General features: G+C 38.0%; 1 protein-coding gene across 2 annotated transcripts in view; it reads left to right on the forward strand.

Moving 5' to 3' along the window:
• The window catches only part of LOC121316863 (zinc finger SWIM domain-containing protein 6-like), a 74,838-nt gene that overhangs the window by 40,632 nt on the left and 15,379 nt on the right, over positions 1-18,827 (forward strand). The window contains exons 2-8 of one of the 2 annotated variants that reach the window (XM_041252152.1): positions 3,806-4,162; positions 7,608-7,756; positions 8,213-8,363; positions 15,484-15,663; positions 16,302-16,478; positions 16,736-16,867; positions 17,470-17,616. In XM_041252152.1, coding sequence (XP_041108086.1) covers positions 3,806-4,162; positions 7,608-7,756; positions 8,213-8,363; positions 15,484-15,663; positions 16,302-16,478; positions 16,736-16,867; positions 17,470-17,616 — 1,293 coding nt within the window. Of the gene's footprint in view, positions 1-3,805; positions 4,163-7,607; positions 7,757-8,212; positions 8,364-15,483; positions 15,664-16,301; positions 16,479-16,720; positions 16,868-17,469; positions 17,617-18,827 lie in introns of both variants that reach the window. The other variant, XM_041252144.1, reaches the window with a different exon arrangement.

The raw sequence follows: 18,827 nt of genomic DNA on the forward strand, positions 1-18,827 counted from the left end.
GTTTACACTTGCCACGTTCTTACTATTACAGGACAATTCCTTACCATCGAGGGGCATGGTAGCCAAATGTGTAGGTTGCTTTGTGCAGTAGTAAACATTCTTTTGAATGACCTTGAGGCTTTTTTTGCATTATGTTTTAGGTAATGTACAGTAAATAGAACCCTACAGTATAAGAAGTTATTTTTGTTACGATTTTATGTCAAAGTGTGTTCTCAGAGTACACAGAGGAAGTGACAGTAGTAAATGACTTATTTCAGCCTCATAAACAATTCCCGGCCGCCTCCTCTTGTTCATCACTCCAGAGGACCTGGATGATTAATAGCACAATTAAACATATTGTAATAATCCTAATTAACTGCATCATTCTAGCTAGTCTTTGGGAAAGTGTGTGTGTGTGTGTTTAAAACGCCACTCCTGATGGCGGTTCTGTGTAAATATTTATTCACTTCAACAATAGAAGAAGGAGCCCAACCAATAGTGTGGAAGAGCAGCTAATAATTGACTGGTCCACCTGTAAATGGCAAGATGCACACAGACACTGTTAAGGCAAGGAAGACAGATGGTTTAAATGCAATGGACCCGTTTTAAAGCCACCCATAATAAGATGGCTTTCCTGCACGATACGCACACTCAGGAGAATTCTCTCGCTCCCATGCGACACCTTCAGTTCTCACCTCCAGATCATTCAACTGTTGCCTGGTCTCCTCTACTAGCTGCTTCTGCTGCTGCCACTGTTGTCAGGAAAAAGGGAGTGTGAGATGTTAGGTTACTGTGTATTTATGCTAAATGCTTCTTTTCATCCAACAGTTCAGCCAGAAATATGCAACTGCAATAGGGGAAAAAGGCAAAACCGTTGTCTACATTTTACCATGTGGACAATCTGAATTCTACTCAATACACCAGAATGAACAAGTGGCCATTTAAAAACCAACCTGCAGTACATCAATACTAACAGTGTTAAATAGTCTATGTTATAAGCTGCTTTTAATATCTGATCTGCATTACAATATAAACTACAATATATCCTTCTAACATTTGTGATTGTTCACCTAATTACTGTTATTATACACCTTTGTTTTAAAGGATGTCTAATAGTTATTTGGACATCATAGGTTTATACATGTAAGGTATCTAGTAATAAATGTGCTGAACCCAATTTTAAGTGTAATTAGTGTTTTAGAAAAAGTGCTACCTTTTAAATATGATGTGGCCTTGGATCCCAGTTGCAGGTAAAACCAAAGGCAATCATTTGAATAATGATCTGTACAGTGTTTCAAAATAATAATTCATGTATTGCTCTTCTTAAAGTAACATGTATTTTACAAACATGGCAAGGCTTACACAAAACACTTTTATGACATTAGATAACAATTAAAGGCTTGGTAAAGGTGCAATTGACAACCACATTGGAGGATTCAAAGTTGGCACTGAAAGCTGTTTCTAGAATTTAACTGTACTGTAACATTGTTCTACTTTGTGGGGTTTTTTTTGTTTTGTTTTGTTTTTTCATTATCTGAACATCTAAACAAAAACAAGAGAAAGAAACTCAACAAAAAAGAAAGACAGTTACAAAAACGCCCCAGGATTTTATTCCCTTTGACAAATTGAATTGTTGTAGGAGCAGGAAGATGCTTTTTAAACCTCCAAATTTGAATTTGAAAGAATGTGGTCTGGCATGTTGCATTAGTCAACACAGATCTTTTTAAAAGAGGGTTTGTTGTATAGTGGAGGCAACCATACATGCAATATATACTTGGTTACCATAGCCTTTAGCACAATTTATTGATAATTTGGCAATATAATTTGGAGATATCTCTCTGTGCAGTATAGTATGTCTGTGTACTGATGAAAGGAAAGGGAGGTTATATTCAAGAGAGGTTTTGGTGTGTGTGTGGTTTTTTAAAATTTGTTATTTTTGTATGTGATATTGCTGGGATTAGGTGGCAAATAGGCTTGTGGGAGGTTGCCAAGGGAGAGGGGGTGGGGAATGGGGGAGGGATCCCTGTGCCCATGGTCTTGACAGTCGGCAGAATGTCATTATGTTAGAGTCCCTGTGGGAGCTAATGTGTCTTAGCCTGTCTCTAGAGTATGGGCATCACTGCCTGTCAGACTCTGAATAACCTCAAATGAATAGCGGCAGCTCCTCTTCCTTGCTGCACTGTGAAAGAAGAGTACTAACACGGTGATTTCAGTTCTTTGGTGTGTGAGCAGATTTAGAAGAACAGACAACAAAAAAAACAGTTTTAAGGCAATAATATATAGAATATGTTGGCATGCAAGAATCAGGAGGTGCTCTCTCTTACCCATGTAGACTTAATGCCTTCATTAATCTCTGGAGTAGCCTTGTGTCCTGGTGGTTAGGCAAAGTTGCATTCACAAAATGATCTTCTGTTTTAAATAGGACAGTAATGGGCTCCCGAGTGGCACATCCAATAAAGGCGCTTCGCGTGGAGTGACGGATGCGCTCTATAGCCTGGAGATCGCTGGTTCGAGTCCAGGTTATGCCATTGCTGATCATGGCAGGGAGTTCCCAGGGGGCGGAGCTCGGCCAATTGTGCGCTGGGTACTCCTCGGTTCAACGCACACCAGCAACTCCTGTGGCCGATAGGGCGCCTGTGGGTTTGCTGTAGATGCCACTCAGATCTGTGCTGTCCTCCGGCACTATGGGTCTGATGGCTTCGCAGTAGACCTGCAGCGTGAAAAAAGACGGCTTGACAGGACACGTGTGTCTGCCGCCCTTTCCTGAGTCGGCGCGGGAGTTGCAGCGGTGAACCAGGATAAAAATAATAATTGAGCATTCCAAACTGGGGAGAAAAACCGAGGTTTTAAAAAAACAAAAACAAAAAAAACAGTAATGTGGCATCTCTTTATAGTGGCTTGTCTAATGCGCCTTATCCTTTTTTAATTATCTGTATAGTGTTCCAGTGTTGCCAAGGAGATTTATATGAAAGGACTTGCAGGGTTAAGCTGTTTTAAATCCCTCATTTATTTAATCCTTTGAAATACTAGAGTATTTTATTCCCATATACAGTAGTGCATAATCTGCATTTCTACATTTTTTAAATGCATCTTTAACAAGTTTTTGTTAAGTGATCATTGTAAATGTGTTACCCCCCACCTTCCCCTTCTTAATGATTTGCATATACGTTTTAACATTGCATTCTGTGCCGTGGTATTGTTAGATTAAGCTAATGCAGCACTGTACAGTACATGTGAATAGTTGCAAGCCATTCACTTGTATATAAGAATGGTTCTTATTTGGATTAAGAACATATCTTAAATACATATTTTTAAGCATGGCAGGATTCCTATTTAGCATGTTGCTCTCATAGTACTGTATCTGTGCCTAATATGGAAACCCAATTTGATTATAATGTCTGCAGTTTATCTTTGACATGCGATGTTGTGACAAATCTGCTTTAAAAGTTCTAGTTCACTATAACCAGAATTGGTGCTGGTGCTGAAAATGAATGAACCTTGAGCTAATATAATTTGCCAAATCCTTTTTTCAAATTTAAAGTTCCACTTACTGTACTATAGCCTGTTCACAAAGTTCTTGAGTTATTTCTTTAAACACATCTAGATACTGAAACTGTCCAAGGCTGCTGTTGACTTCTGTAACAGTCTCAAATAGACTCGTGAATAGTACATTTTCTTGAAATCAAAACCGCTATAGCAAATGCGGCCTGTTGTATGATCATAAAGATGTCTTGGCTTAGCCACCAGTTATTGAATGGTCTTTCTCTAAGGTATAGAAATTACTTCTTTCAGAGCCCTGTGGTAATTTTCCTCTCATTTTTTGCAGGGTTTCACCTGAGTGGTACAGTGACAGAACCAGCTTCCCAGTCAGAGCCAGAGATCGTGTGCAACGTTGCTATCAGCTTTGATCGCTGCAAGATTACCTCAGTTACCTGTAGCTGTGGCAACAAGGACATCTTTTACTGTGCGCACGTCGTAGCACTCTCCTTATACCGGATCCGCAAGCCGGATCAGGTCAAACTGCATCTTCCCATTTCAGAGACGCTATTTCAAATGAACAGAGACCAACTACAGAAATTTGTACAGTATTTAATCACAGTACACCACACAGAGGTTCTACCCACTGCCCAGAAACTAGCAGATGAGATTCTCTCTCAGAACTCTGAGATTAATCAAGTACATGGTAAGTTTTCCTGGGTGTCTTGGTGGGTGTCAGCAGCCTTCCACACACCCTCTTTCTTCCTGGCGGGACAGGGTTTTTAAAAGCATCTACTGTAAGCGCATAATCTTGGATTTATGTTTAAGCATTGATTTTGACTAGAGATTAAATCTCAATGCTTCTAGATATGTATTTTGTCTTGCCTCAATGTTTCTGTGCGTCCTCTATCAGGAGAATATGTGCCTTTTCTGACATGTATATTTAAGTACCTTGTTTCAACTCGGCTCCCATTTTCAGGTGATGGCAGGTGGAAGATTAATTTAAATGAATGCAAAATAGCAGCCTGTCATCTTGCATAGAAACCCTGTTATTTTATTTAAAGTCCTGGCTGAGAGTGGAGGGGTTGTTTATAAAAACTGCTTTGTATCTGCTGGATACAGTATAAATGGTGTTTCTGGAATGACTTGGTATGTTCTACAATCTGTGTGAAAGCTGCACTGAACAGTATTCAGATTGTGGTTCATAATGTATCATTTAAAAAACATGGTTTGACCGGTTTCAATATTTGTTTCCTCTGGTTTCTGTTTGGTTTCTTTCACAAGCCCCATACTTTTTGGTTTTTATTTGTGCCAAGTTACGATGTTCTTGCTCCAAAACAAGATGAATAAATAAGCATACAGGCTGTTGTTAAACATAACTTGACCAACATGTGAAGATGTGCAAAGTCACATCACTGGACAGGTCCACTTCAGGATACACAGAGGGGCATTTATACTAAGTTTATTTTTAAGATAAATGCTAATTTTATATATCTTTTGATCAAATGTTGGAAGAAAGAACACATTTAACAGTTAGGCATGTGAGATGGAGTTCATTTCTTTGGAGAAAAGGTTTGTATGAACTATCCCAGAGTTAAGTGCATGTCTTGATCCATGTTAAGTTACAGCTACAGGCCTGAGAATCTCACGCCTTGTAAAAACTACTGTACATGAAGGTACAGTAGTTTTTCCAGTTGTAGTGTGTCAAGTACTTGGAAACACAAAGCTCAAGTTCAGTGCTTCAGTCTGCATTCTCATCATTAGAACTCCAGACGGACATCGTGTCAACATTTGGAGCATCCTACGACAACATCTCCTTGCTGGATTCTTTTATGTGGTTATTAATAAAAAATATATAAAAGCATAAAATATTGAAGTACTGGTTTACTTCAGTATTTCAAGACTTTCTTCTATTCCATCCACTGCTGTGGGCTATAAACTAGCACCGGTTTACATAAACTTTTTCCAATATTGACATTCAAAAATGTTAATACACATTTAACCTTGGAAGTCTGATATGAATACAGATGTTTATTTACTGTACTGTTGCCCTGTTGTCGACTGGAAATAGGGGGATTTGGTGGCAATTGTAATGTTAAATAGGTGAAAATGGTATGCATATAGAATGAAATCATATACCCTGTTACACCTCTGCTTTACAGGCAAGGCCTGTTCCTTTTAAGAATGTTTTAGTTAAACACTAAGTAAACCAAATTTAAAACTTTTAGGTGAAGCAGTAATATAAGCAGCAATTGATTTTTTTTTTTTTCTTGGTATACATATCTATATCTTCAGATTTAGCAGTATCTTATTACAATATTCATGTGTATTGGATTTAAAGGGTGACTATTATAGTAGTAAAAGGCTATGAATTATAGAATTGTGTGGTTTTATGGAATTGTAGAAATAAAGTTGTTACTTGTTATTATTTTTGTTGCCTTTTAATGGTCCGTTTTCCAATGGGTCAGATAAGAGTTAGTGTTCTAAGAACTTTAGAGTTACTTTAGCATTTTCTATGTAATGAAGTCCAGAGTCCAAGTTTGATCAACAGCTCTATTGGACTGTTGGACAAAAGAACAGCTGTAACAGTGGGGACTATTTTTAACTGTATTGATTTGCTTTGTAATATGTTTTAATGTGTTTATTTATGACTAAAAGCATTAATAAGATACTTACACACTTACAGGGTGATAACCACATTTTTAAAATGTATATTTTATCTTGTTTAATGTTAGAAATACAATCACTGCTCTGTTTTAAGATGTTTTGGTTCTTTGCTCTGCACTTTGAAGATTCAGATGTTTCAGACTGTACATGCATCCCCATACCTGATCACGTAATGCGTTGTAGTTCCAAATGACTCTGCAGGGCGCAGACTCTAGCATTGCATTGGGACTGTTTGCATATTCTGAGTTAGTGGCAATCAAATAAAGTGAAGAAGCAAAAGACCAGTAGGAGTTCAAAAGGATTTGCAAGCCGAATCCTTCTAAAGAAGAAGCAATGCCTATCTCACTAAAGGTGGTGCTGTTACAGAAATATTGGGCCTGAGTTATCATGGTCTGGAGTCCAAAATGCAGTTGGCACCATATTTTATTTAACAAAAATATAACAAACACCATAGTCATACTTTTTGACTCCTTAAATTAACCTTATGAGTTGTTGTTAAGTTTGTAATTTTACAATTTAAAAAAAATATATATATTATTTTAGCACTCAAAAAATGGTGCAAATTGCATTTAGGTGTGAACACTTTAATTAAACCAGGCCCATTGGGTGTGAAACACAGACCTTCATACTGTATGTGTAAATCAAACAATTACATGATTTAATATAATTAGTATGACTCTTAAGCAAGTGTATGTGTTGTATTTACTAATGTATGTCAGACGAATTGATTGATATGCTGAATGTCTTGTATGTGTAGAAACATGTGCCTCGGGTTATATTTCTAAGCTCTGTTTGTTTTACTGAGTTTGTCACCTACAATAACTCTTCTGAAAAAATATTATTTTCTACATTCTTTCTTGATGTGAACGATTGTTTATTTTTCACCTATATTTCACATTTCTATACTTGAGAAAAGGTGTTTTTTTGACACAGATAATTATTGACTCTTTTTTTTTTTTATGTACAGTGCACTCCATTTAAGAATCACATCCGTCCCGGGTGATTTGATTCTTATAAGCGGTTGATTCTTAAAAGTGGAACGATGCGATTACAATTAGCAAAAGCATGCCTCTGCATCAGCAGTTTAAATACAGTATAGAAATGTCAGCGGTGCTCAATCACTGAGGAGAATACATTAAAACAAGTCCTTGCGTGTAAGCAACTTGTTATATGATCAAGATTATGTTTACTCAAGCTGCAGAATCCTATTTCACTACCGTATACTTGAAGCGATTGTCTCATGAGGTTGCCTAGTTTAACTGCCATGCAGTGTTATGCTTAATGGGCTTTGAATTAAAATGGCATTACAGTACAATATTTTACTGTCAGGACTACCACTGCATTAAGCATGGTTGGTATAGGAATGCTTTTGTCCCAGTGGTTTTGATCACTATACGCGGTTGATGCTTATATCAGCGATTCTTGAAAATGGAGCCCTAGCCTCCTCAGTCTCCTCAGTAAGAGTGTGTTTGCGCTTGTTGCAGGTGCCCCCGACCCTACGGCAGGTGCCAGTATCGATGATGAGAACTGTTGGCACCTGGATGAGGAGCAGGTCCAGGAACAGGTTAAACTCTTCCTCTCCCAGGGTGGATACCATGGATCTGGGAAGCAGCTCAACTTGCTGTTTGCAAAGGTATGGGTTTGTTTTAGCCCAAAGCTAATAGATGTGTACTTCAGTCAACACAAGTACTGACATTTTGCAGAATTAAATTTAGCACCTGAAATGCCACAGTGTATTTAGTTTAGTTTATTTTATAGATTCAGGCTCGCTGCCTCTTTTCAAACGTAATCCCAAGCAGAGGAGAATTGCAAAGAAGGCTGCATGTTTTGAATTGATTGCCTTCGCAAATTTAAGACCTGTATTTTCTCTATAAACATTTTATATAGTACATCTCTTTTTAATCTCTGTAGAAAAATAATCCGAAAGGGGATTTATGTTGTGTTACTCTGTCTTATTGTCATATTTTAGTTGTTTGACCTAAAGCAAAAATCTGTTTTAAGGAATTCTAAAATAGTTACAACTTGCTCTCCCTGCTGTGTGTTTTTTAGTATCCAGTTCATTGAAGTGTGCCATTTGTTTGTTCGCCAGGTGCGAGAAATGTTGAAGATGAGGGATTCAAATGGCGCTCGCATGTTAACGCTGATAACAGAGCAGTTCATGGCTGACCCCCGTCTGTCTCTATGGAGACAGCAAGGCACCACCATGACTGACAAGTACAGGCAGCTCTGGGACGAACTAGGTAAATAACATCCATTCTACGTAAGGATTTTCTTTTCATGTCTCCTTAAGTCAAATCTGAAAATTGACTTAAATTGACTAAATTATTTGATTGCTCTGGAGAAAAAAAGAGCTTTTACTAGTCGAAGAGGTTTAGAGTAGAACAGGCAGTAATGAACCGGGCAATGCATAGAGACACACCTGTTTCCCAGTCAAATAGACTATCGCAAGCTGTCTTAGAACAGCAGTCCTGGAGTATGGGCAAATAAGGTCCTCTTCCAGTATTCTATTTTCTCCTGCGCTGTACATTCAACACGAGCACAAATGACTGTCTTGCAGCCTTCATAAAGGCTTTATGAAGATTAATGTATCCCTGGTAGAATCCAACATTTGCAATTACTGATGTCGGAATACTAGTTACATTGCAATATATTCTGTTGCACAAAAGCAAGCATTCAATATGGGTTTTATAATAAATAATGGTGGATTATAAAGTGAAACAGATGACAGGTGATAGGTGCATATATGTTGTGCGAATGGAAACAAAAGTGATGCGCAATCCGTTTAATAGAAAGTGGCTTGCCACCGCACACTGTCTGCCAATATTTAAAGCTGGGGACATTTTGTCAATTTCAGCTTGGCATTTGTTGGCCAACACGATAACATAAGCTTCATTCCCTCAGCTGGCAGGTTGAGTAATGATCCCTTCATTATACCTTAAGCAATTCTTTCTGCAATGCAGGCTTTCAAGGTAATTGAAGGAAAGAATCTGGGAAGCAACTGCAACAATACTGCAGTCTATGCATGGGGAAAACTTCCAGCAAGATTTTGCCAGCAGAGGAACAAGGGTCTCTGTGGTTTGAATAAATAAGAGCTATTAATTCAATCTTTAACATGTACAGCATGTTCATCTGATGAGTGGTTGGAAACATAATAATCAATTTGGTTCTGTTTATAAATTAAACAGTTCATACCAGAAATTATCTTGTTGCTTCAGGGATTGGGAGAGCTCTATGACAAGTATGTGGGGGGGGGGGGGACCAGTTATTTGAGTCATTCTCAATAATTCATTGTATGTGTTTATTTTAAAACATGTATATACAGGGTAGCTTCCAAGCCACAGGCTTTTCTTCCCAGAGAGGCCTTCAGTTGTTTACATTCATCCATTATTTGGTCATTCTGATTTGGGAAAGAGATTTGAAAGGAGGTGTAAAGGTTTTTGTTTTTTGGATGTACACAAGGTTTAAGTGATTAAAAAATTTGTTGGGAAGTTTTGAACAAAAGCCCTTCTTCAGCTGCTTAGAAAGAAAAGTATACAGTGCAGCAAGCTTGTTGTTTTTCTCCGGAACATCCTGAAATAAAATATTTTTTAATCCATTTCAAGCTTTTGTGTACATCCAAAAATAAACCTTTTCATTTTTATTTATCTATCTGTGTGTGTAAATGTACTGTTTCTCAAATTTGCAATCAATGCAGCCCGCCTTTGTCTTAGTAGTAATAGTCTTTCTATTTGACTTTGGTTGTTGATGTTTTTAAGAAACACTATATACTATAAAAAGGGAAACAGGGAAAATGATGTTCAATTTTACATTTAAACATTGGGGTCCCCAGAGGCTGAACTAGTAACTGCTGTACCGCCCGCAGTCTGGAATGTGGGCCTATGTACTCTCGTGCTCGGCAGGAAAACCGACTGGACTTGGTTTGCCTTCCCTTGTCACAGTGACGCCTACTGGCCTGGTGCCAGAAGAGGCCGAGCAGAGAACAAGCTAGCCATTCCAATGGTTTTATTTAGACTGTTTACAAAGATTCACTTTAAACAAGACCTGTATTGTGAGGCTGAAGTATAGTAACCTGTGCATCCTTTATAACCGTAGCCTTCCCTGGTATGGGAATAGAAAGTATTAGTAGAAGAATCATAGGGCAGTTGGAATTTACAGGAACCCATTTTCCAGCTCTAAATGGTTAATATCTAGCAAAGGGTATTTTGTAAGTATGTGTTAAAGCGCAGCATAGAAGTAAATTACCAGCAGCAAATGCAATTGAGTTGCAATTTTTTTTCTGCCTTTCAAGCATTTCAAGGTATGTTGAGCAACCCACTCGAAATGGAAAGTACTTATTGACCTCCCCCCTCTTCAGCATAGTAGCATTGAATTTCTCTTTTCTTTCTGATCTGAATTGAATTGAATGTGTGGGGTTTATATCCTCATTTACATCTGCATACCATGAAGTGTAGATCATGCTTGTTTATGAAGTACATAAGGGCCACAGAAAAGATCAGCCTTTTTTTTTTATTTATTTATATATATATATATATATATATATATATATATATATATATATATATATATATATATATTTATTTTTTTTTTTTTTTTTTTAACTATAGTGCAGCAGCCCAGTTGCTGGGGGTGGGGGAGGGCTTTAGCAAGGCAGACATGCAGGATACTGATGCGATCTGATCTTATGGATGTGGATGTGTGGGTGTGGGTGGGGGTGGGGATGGGGGTTGTCGAGACTGAATGCATTGCCAGGAGGGGTTGCATTGCTGGAATGTTGTTTTGGTGTTAAACCCTGAGCACAGACAGATGCTGGCATGGAGTATCAAGAGGCTGATTTTTGTCGGCAAATGGGATCTGCAGTTTCACTTGGTGTTTTCTGTTGGCCTCTGACTGTAAAGTGAAATTTCAAGCCCTTTAGCCACACGGATGACACAGGACTTGAATACCAAAATGTCACATGTTGGCATTCGAGGTCCACTGCGAGCAGGTTTCTTTATTCAGATTTTTCCCTTTCACCCCCCTCCATTTCCTCCAGTATCTTCCATTACAGAGCATTTGAATGTAGGGATTACATTTAAAAGTAAATGCTCCATGTTTACCGTTTTACTGCAACTTTAAATGTTCTGTTAGCAAAAGCTAAGTGACATGTTCAAGTAGGGTAAAAGTGGCAGAGTTAAAGGATAAGAAAATTCAATGCAAAACAAGCTTTTTATTGCTTTGCCGTGCACTGCAAATGAATCATTAGACTTGTCAGCCTTAAAGCAAGCCATAATTGGAACAGCTACTGTTATCAAAACTGGCCCGTTCTCATGACAGCTTAATAAAGCTGAAACTGTTAAATTAAATCCCCAATGCTTAATCTGATGAAAGCAGTCAGGTAGAAGAATCTACGATGAGTGTCTGCTGCATGGCAGAGTGACGGAGCCCAAACAGCTTGTCAACACACAGAGATTACTGTAACAGATTCATCAGTGGTCCCGAGATACTGGCACCTCCCACCACAATGAAACTGCTCCTTTGTTTGGGAACAAAAGAATATTTCATTGCTTTTCTGTTTTGTTTAATGTATGAATGTATGTACATTTTTTATCCAGTTTGATGTTGTTTTTGTTTCATGCTGTCCAATGTTCATATTGTAAGCTTAATGATGTCCTGAATATGGAAGGAAGATGTTGTGGAGGACAATTTCCTTTATACTGTAGAAACTACTGCAGCATCTTGTTGTTTTATTATTATGTGGTGGGGCCACTGTTTAATAAAGAGAGCTGTAGCTGGTTGTAGAAAATAGAGGATTACTGTAACTAACAGGTACTAGGATCTGGATACATATCCACTTTATACCACTGTATACATTTATTTACAGGCCTTTTTATGCAGCTCGGTTTTAATCCTGAGTTAAACTGCTAAAAATGAGGGCAAGGCTTTTCTCTACTGACCTAATTGTGCTCAGAGAGTGTAAAGGGTAATCCTGCTGTACTATGAATATTAGTCTGGCTAAAAAAAGCATTGTTGGTAACCTTGTCTTGCTATTTGCAGACATTGGGAGAGGCTGCAGACTGTTTTTTTTGTTTTGTTTTTTTATTTCCTTTTTTTCTGACGTAGTTTATCTTTATCTCATTATAATGAATAGTACCATGTGGTGCCCACTGTGCTGACAATGCATAGTGTTTGGGCTAAGCAAAGAAATAAGGTTGTAGGCTTGATATGGATTATTGAGTGTTTACATATAATCAGGAGGCAGTTAGAGTCCGTCTAGACTGCATCTCAGCTGCATTTCATTCATTCCTGGCTCCTTTTCTTTTGCTCTTAGACATGATTGTCATGGCTATTATTGAATATTTTATTATTATTATTATTATTATTATTATTATTATTATTGTTGTTGTTGTTATTTTGTGCATAATTCCAAACAATTTGCAGTGATTTTTAAAAATCCATCCTGACATATTTGCAGTTCCTCAGAGTTCAAAAAAAAAAAAAAGGGGGAGGGGAGGGGGGCAGTGAACTGGGTTTCTTGGTTTTATTTGCCACCAGTGCTGCAGGTAATCTATTGTATTAATCAGGCAGACCGTATAAAATGCATGGGGAGTGATTAAACTATCATACACTGTACAATCAGCATGAAGCACATGTCAAGACTAATGCATCATATTAGATTCATTCTGTAAATGGAATGTATTGGAGCAAAAAAATAAAAATAAAACATTTGATTGTCATACCCGTTTGGGAGAGGCTCTGTGACAGATCTGTGTAAATAGATACGTTTCATATATAGTGAACTCTCTTGTACTTCTTGTTTGTTGACCATCACGGCTTATCCTACTCTGCATTAAGACTTATAATTTAAGGGGATATGGGGTCCATACAAAGCTTATTGGGGGTTTTTGTGAGGGAAGGGGGTGGGGTGGAGATGGCTATAATACATTTGTTACAATGCTTCTCTCAATATGTCTTCTTGATATGTATAGTGTACGTATGGGGTTGATTTTTAGTAGTGTAATTGAGTTGTTTCCTCAATTGAACATCTCAAAAGCAATTTTCTGTTCTTGGTTTCAAAAAATTAAATGAATAAATGTAAAAAAAAACCAAACTAGAAATAAAAACTTATCAAAAGACATGCTTACAATGTCTCCCAGACATTATGAACAAGTCCTAGCTGCCTACCATTATACAAATACATTAAGGGTTTATGCAAAACGACTTGTGGTACAAGGTGTTTATTCAGCATGTAGGCTGGAATCAGTGCCAGCACATTACAGATTTAAACCTGAAATAAAAACCACAGACCATACAGAAATCTCTTCGCTGTTACTGTATGCATTCATGATAAATCAGTCTGCTGAGCACAGCTGATGGATAGCACCTATTCCCACTTCTGAACTCAGAAGCCCAAAGTTTGTTTTTTAAAAAGGGGATAATGATGAAACCCTTCTTTTCAGATGAGCATGCGATTGCTGCTTCTTTTTAATGAATTCACCTTCATCTCTGGTGGTGTTAATATCACAGCGCAGAGCCCAGCGTGTCTTACTTTCCAATTATCTTGGAGGAAAGGTGAGATTTGCATAGCTGCCTGCAATGTTCTGTTTGTCACGTTTAAAAATTTTTTCCAGTCAGGACTCAAACCGGTGCACTTTGCATATTAATAATGGTTCATTTCTAGTTGTCTCATGTTTGGCCTGCTTGTCTTTGCATTGCACGAATGGTCAAAGAACAGTTCTTGCAAGACTACTGATTAGTGTTTTACAGGGATCCCCGACTACCTCATGTGTTATTTATAGGTAAGCAAAGTTGTGTACTTTAAGGCAAATATTACATTTGTAGTGGCTATTAACCATGTAACAAGCCCTCCAAGTAAAATGAGTAGTCTAAAAATGCAATTTTTCTATTTTGACCTAAAGTTTGATTGTCATTAATTACATTGTCTTCCCTAACAGTGCAACAGATTCTTTAATATAAAACTTTTATTCATAAACATTTTTTGAAAAACATTGAAATAACTCATGAGGTGTCTGTAGAACCCATTGAATTGTTTTTTGGATTTGTGGTTGAGCAGTTTAAAACTGACTTGTATGAATATATATGTATATACTATGAACATGTAGCCTTCAACAACTTTTTATTTCTAGAGAGTGTATTCTCTAAGATAACAAGGCTTCTAGGTTACTTGTTACTTTTATTTGAAGCAGCAAATAAATTGAATGTCTCTTAATCTTGCCTCTCTTAAGAAGCATTTCCAATAATGAACATGCAGTGCATGGTGATATCTTCACACCAGAGTCAACAGTTTCGTGTTAATAAAGTGACAGTTAATGCAAATCTTGTCATGTGAGGATTGTGTCCTAGGAGGCCCCGTCTACTCCGTGGCTTCCCTGTTACTCAGTGCCGCCTGTGTCAAACGCTTGTGCAAATTGTATTCTCTTCTTTCACACAAATGGGGGAGGGGTGCGGTGCAGTACTGTCATGAAAATGTGGAAGCAAGCGTCCTCTTGGTAGCACTGCTGTGAACGCTAGAAAGGTTTAATACCTTTCTTAAACAATCAGCATCACTCTGATCTACCCTGTGCAAGTGCTTCAGCGAGAACAATCTATAAATGAATGCTGGTTAGGATTTCTGTTTAATTATGGAAATGTAGTCAGTGTGAGTGTGGTGGGGGTGGGATGGGGTGGGGGGTAATCCAGAGTTGGATTGTGGTTCATTGAGACAGTCATCTGACCTATTTTTGTTTCTTTAACTGTCCGAATGAATAAGAAACTTATGTAACAAGACAAGGAAGGGGGCCTGAATGGGGCTTTCTTTTTTCTAACTTGAAATAACATCTTTGTCTGTCTTACTTTTTAGTTTTATAAATGTAGTCGTCGCTAATGATTTTTATTTTTTCTCACCAATTTGGAATGCCCAATTATTAATTTTTATCCCGGTTCACCACTGCAACCCCCCCGCGACTCAGGAAACGGTGGCTGAAACACGCGTCCTCAAACGTGTTTCTGCCAAGCCATCATTTTTTGCACAACAGATCCTCTATTAGCCATAGGGGTCGCTGGTGCGTGGTGAACCGTGGATTATCCTGACGACCTAAGCCCTCCCCACCCGGGCGGCGCTCAGACAACTGTGCTCCGCCCCCTATGTCACGGTCGGTAATGACATAGCCTGGATTCGAACCTGCGATCTCCAGGCTATAGGGCACATCCTGCACTTCAAGCGGAGCGCCTTTATTGGATGCACTATTTGTCTTATTTGAAATAAAAAAATGTTCTGAATACATTTCCCTGTGTCCTACGCTACCTGGACTCCAGTCCTGGGAATGACCCTGGAATTTGGTTCATTCATTCTTCCTTTTCTAACACGTCTCTCCCTTTACCTAGGTGCTCTGTGGATGTGTATAGTCTTAAATCCACACTGCAAGCTGGAACAGAAGATGTGCTGGCTGAAGCAGCTGAAAAAGTGGAACAGTGTGGATGTTTGTCCCTGGGAAGATGGAAACCATGGAAATGAGCTGCCCAATTTAACCAATGCCTTGCCTCAGGGTGCAAATGCTAACCAAGGTGAGCTAAGTGTGGAAAACTATTTATTTAATCAAGTCTCTAGCACATTATGCTAATGCAGCTTCTATTAAGATGGATAACTCTTAATAACACTGCGTGATTCATAGAGCATGTAATGTCGTACATTAAACACTTTTATGAGACTTTTTTGTAGTTTTTATCTGAAAGTAATGACGAACAACCCCAAATCTTGCATTACAAAAGACATGGTTTGGAAAAATTGTGATTTGCTGACATGGTTTTACTTTTTAAAAACCATTTTATATCCATTTGTGTATATAAATATATTTAGTAGTCAATAAATTAAACTTTTTAAAACGTATAGAACACAGATCCATTATATCATATGTATACATGCATATGCAATAGTTTTCTTCTTGTGCAAACAAGCTGAAATTGTTGCGGCATTTCACATTTTTCAAATAAGAAAAGAAAAAGGAGAAATGCACACTGGAGCGTCAGTGTCAAAGTTACTAAATAACTTAGGCTGACAGAAAATCCTCCATGTTTAATGCTTTCTCTATCTATAAATAAAACTATCAACTAAAAATAGAAAAGAGGTGTTAGTTTAATTATCTAATTTAGCATTAGTTATAAAAACAAACTTGACTTGCCTCCTTATTTCTCCTCAACACCAGATTTAGCCAGCAGGCCTCACCGGACTGTTTTCACACGAGCCATTGAAGCGTGCGATCTCCATTGGCAGGACAGCCACTTGCAGCACATTATCAGCAGTGACCTCTACACCAACTACTGTTACCATGACAACACTGAAACTTCACTCTTTGACTCTCGCGGTTGGCCTCTGTGGCACGGTAAGTGGCTAAACCGGAAAGACATTTTGAATGACTTGCCTCTTTGTCCATGTTTACAATAACATTTAAAAAATGTGGGGGAGGGTGTAATGAACATTAAAAGGCTATGTCAGTGGGAACACTGATTCTGTTGAACGACTGGGGGGGGGGCGGTGGGCGTGTGGAGTGTTTTTAATTTTGCACAGAAATGTTCTTTGTTCTAAGCCAATGCTTCATGGTTTTCCTCTCATTCACTGTCACAGAACATGTCCCCACAGCTTGTGCGAGAGTGGATGCACTGAGATCTCACGGTTACCCCAGAGAAGCACTGAGGCTGGCAATCGGGATTGTTAACACCTTACGACGGCAACAGCAGAAACAGCTGGAGATGTTCCGAGGACACAAGAAAGGTAGACAGATAGCGTTGAAAAAAGTACATATCAGTGGATTTATTATTTTAATTTTATTCCACAGCTTCACATTTGAAAACAAGTCATTTTATTTGCAATTACATAGCTTCCTAAAAGTGTGTGCATCTTTAACAAACACTTCACTTTTTGGTATTACTAGATAGTTTGGATTTGGAACTCTCTTAACTTAAGTAGCACTTATACATTTAAATGTATTGGAATTCTAGTAAATTCCAGTTATTAACTGTTGCATGAATTGAATGTTCATAGACAGGTAGTTATATAAATCAAAATCTATTATACACTTGAAAATTCACGACAATGTTGGAATACAGAGAATACGGCTCTGAGTGGTTAATGCAGAAATGTTCCCTAAGTGAGGTAAGAGCTCAAGCATGGTGCTTACCCACTTAGAAACATTGTGCTGTCTGTCTGTACCAGACATAATTAACTGTTTACTCATTGTGCTAGATTTTAATGAAGTATTTTTTGTTTTACGAATTGCACATTGACATTGCTGTGGGGAACTGAATTCAAAGCTTGGCAAAGCCTCTTGGTATTTACTGTTTACTGACGAACAGGTTTCCTTTGTTTTGTTTTAGAGCTTCTTCATAAAGGGATGACCTCAATCACCAGTCTAGAGGGCTGGGTCGGCCACCCCCTGGATCCCATTGGCACTCTCTTCAGCACTCTGATGGAGACGTGCAGAGAGGATGAGGACTGCACTCCCGGCTTTTCTAGCTTTATAGGTGATTTCCTGCAGTGCGAGGGAGTAAATATTAGAATGTGGCAGTTAATTGAATGACAATGGTTGGTTCCGGACTTCCCAGTTCTGACTAGGCAGTAGGAACACTAGGTTTAACACATTGGTGATGATGAGAAGGGATGGCTAGCTGTTCCCCTCTGTCTTCCCAGCAGGCGCCACTAGATTGGGGGTTCAGGAGTCCTGCAGTAGGGGAAGGGGAAAGAACAGAGGAAACTGAATTTCATCTTTTAAAAAACTAGTCTTCTGCCTTGTGCATTTTTAATGCTTTTTAATTTTAATGTTTTTTGTTCTTATTTCTTATTCATGATGTTTGATTGAAGATATGACTATCACAATCTACTTACAGTTCTGCAATTACATATTATTACAACCTTTAGGCTGTCCTGTGCCAATTGATACACAAAGCTGATACAGACGTCCTTTTGCTTCCCAGCACCCTTCTCGTTCCATCCCTAGTGATTCACATTTTCCGCTGTGCTTTTCAGTTCAGTCCTTTTTATTTCAATCTGCTTCTTTTTTTTTTTTTTTTTTTTTATTTGGCGCCCTGATTTGGAAGTGATCTCTAATGTCTTTGTATTTCTTTCCATGGCAGTTGATCTGCTTCTTTTGTGGCTCTGGTTTATTTAATATTTCCTGTTTCAAATTCTTCTGTTCAAAATTACATTCAAAAGCATTTGGCTGTTTATTTCAAAATGTGTTTCTGCAGTATCCTACTTGCACAGTTTTGCTTGTGCCTTCATCAAATTGTTTGAAATGAAGTAGGAAATGGTTGTCTCTCTCTGTGATGGACTGTACATTTTAGAGAAAAAAAGACTACTTGTAAGTTGTGACTTCTCCTCAGGAAACAAAAGCATATTGACCATTTTCCGCAATGCTGTGGTGAGTGGCATTTGCACAATTGATTTTATTGTATTTTAAGTAAGGTTTTATTTTACTTTCCTAATTAGGTAGAAAAGCAACCTTGGAAACTTTTAATATTTTTGCACAGGAAATTAAATTCCTTATCAAGCTTCCACCCTGAACAAGATCGATTGAAAAAACAAGGTCTTTTGAGAAACTGAGCCTTTAACAAAAAAAAAAAAAAAAAAAAAAAAAAAAAAAAAAACACACTAACAATAAAATAAACTTAATTAAGATAGACCCCCTTTTTAACTTTAACTTTTTACCTCCCTGGGTATGTTCCTGTAACTATTT

The sequence above is a fragment of the Polyodon spathula genome, chromosome 1 (genome assembly GCF_017654505.1).
Source record: "Polyodon spathula isolate WHYD16114869_AA chromosome 1, ASM1765450v1, whole genome shotgun sequence".
Classification (NCBI taxonomy): domain Eukaryota; kingdom Metazoa; phylum Chordata; class Actinopteri; order Acipenseriformes; family Polyodontidae; genus Polyodon; species Polyodon spathula.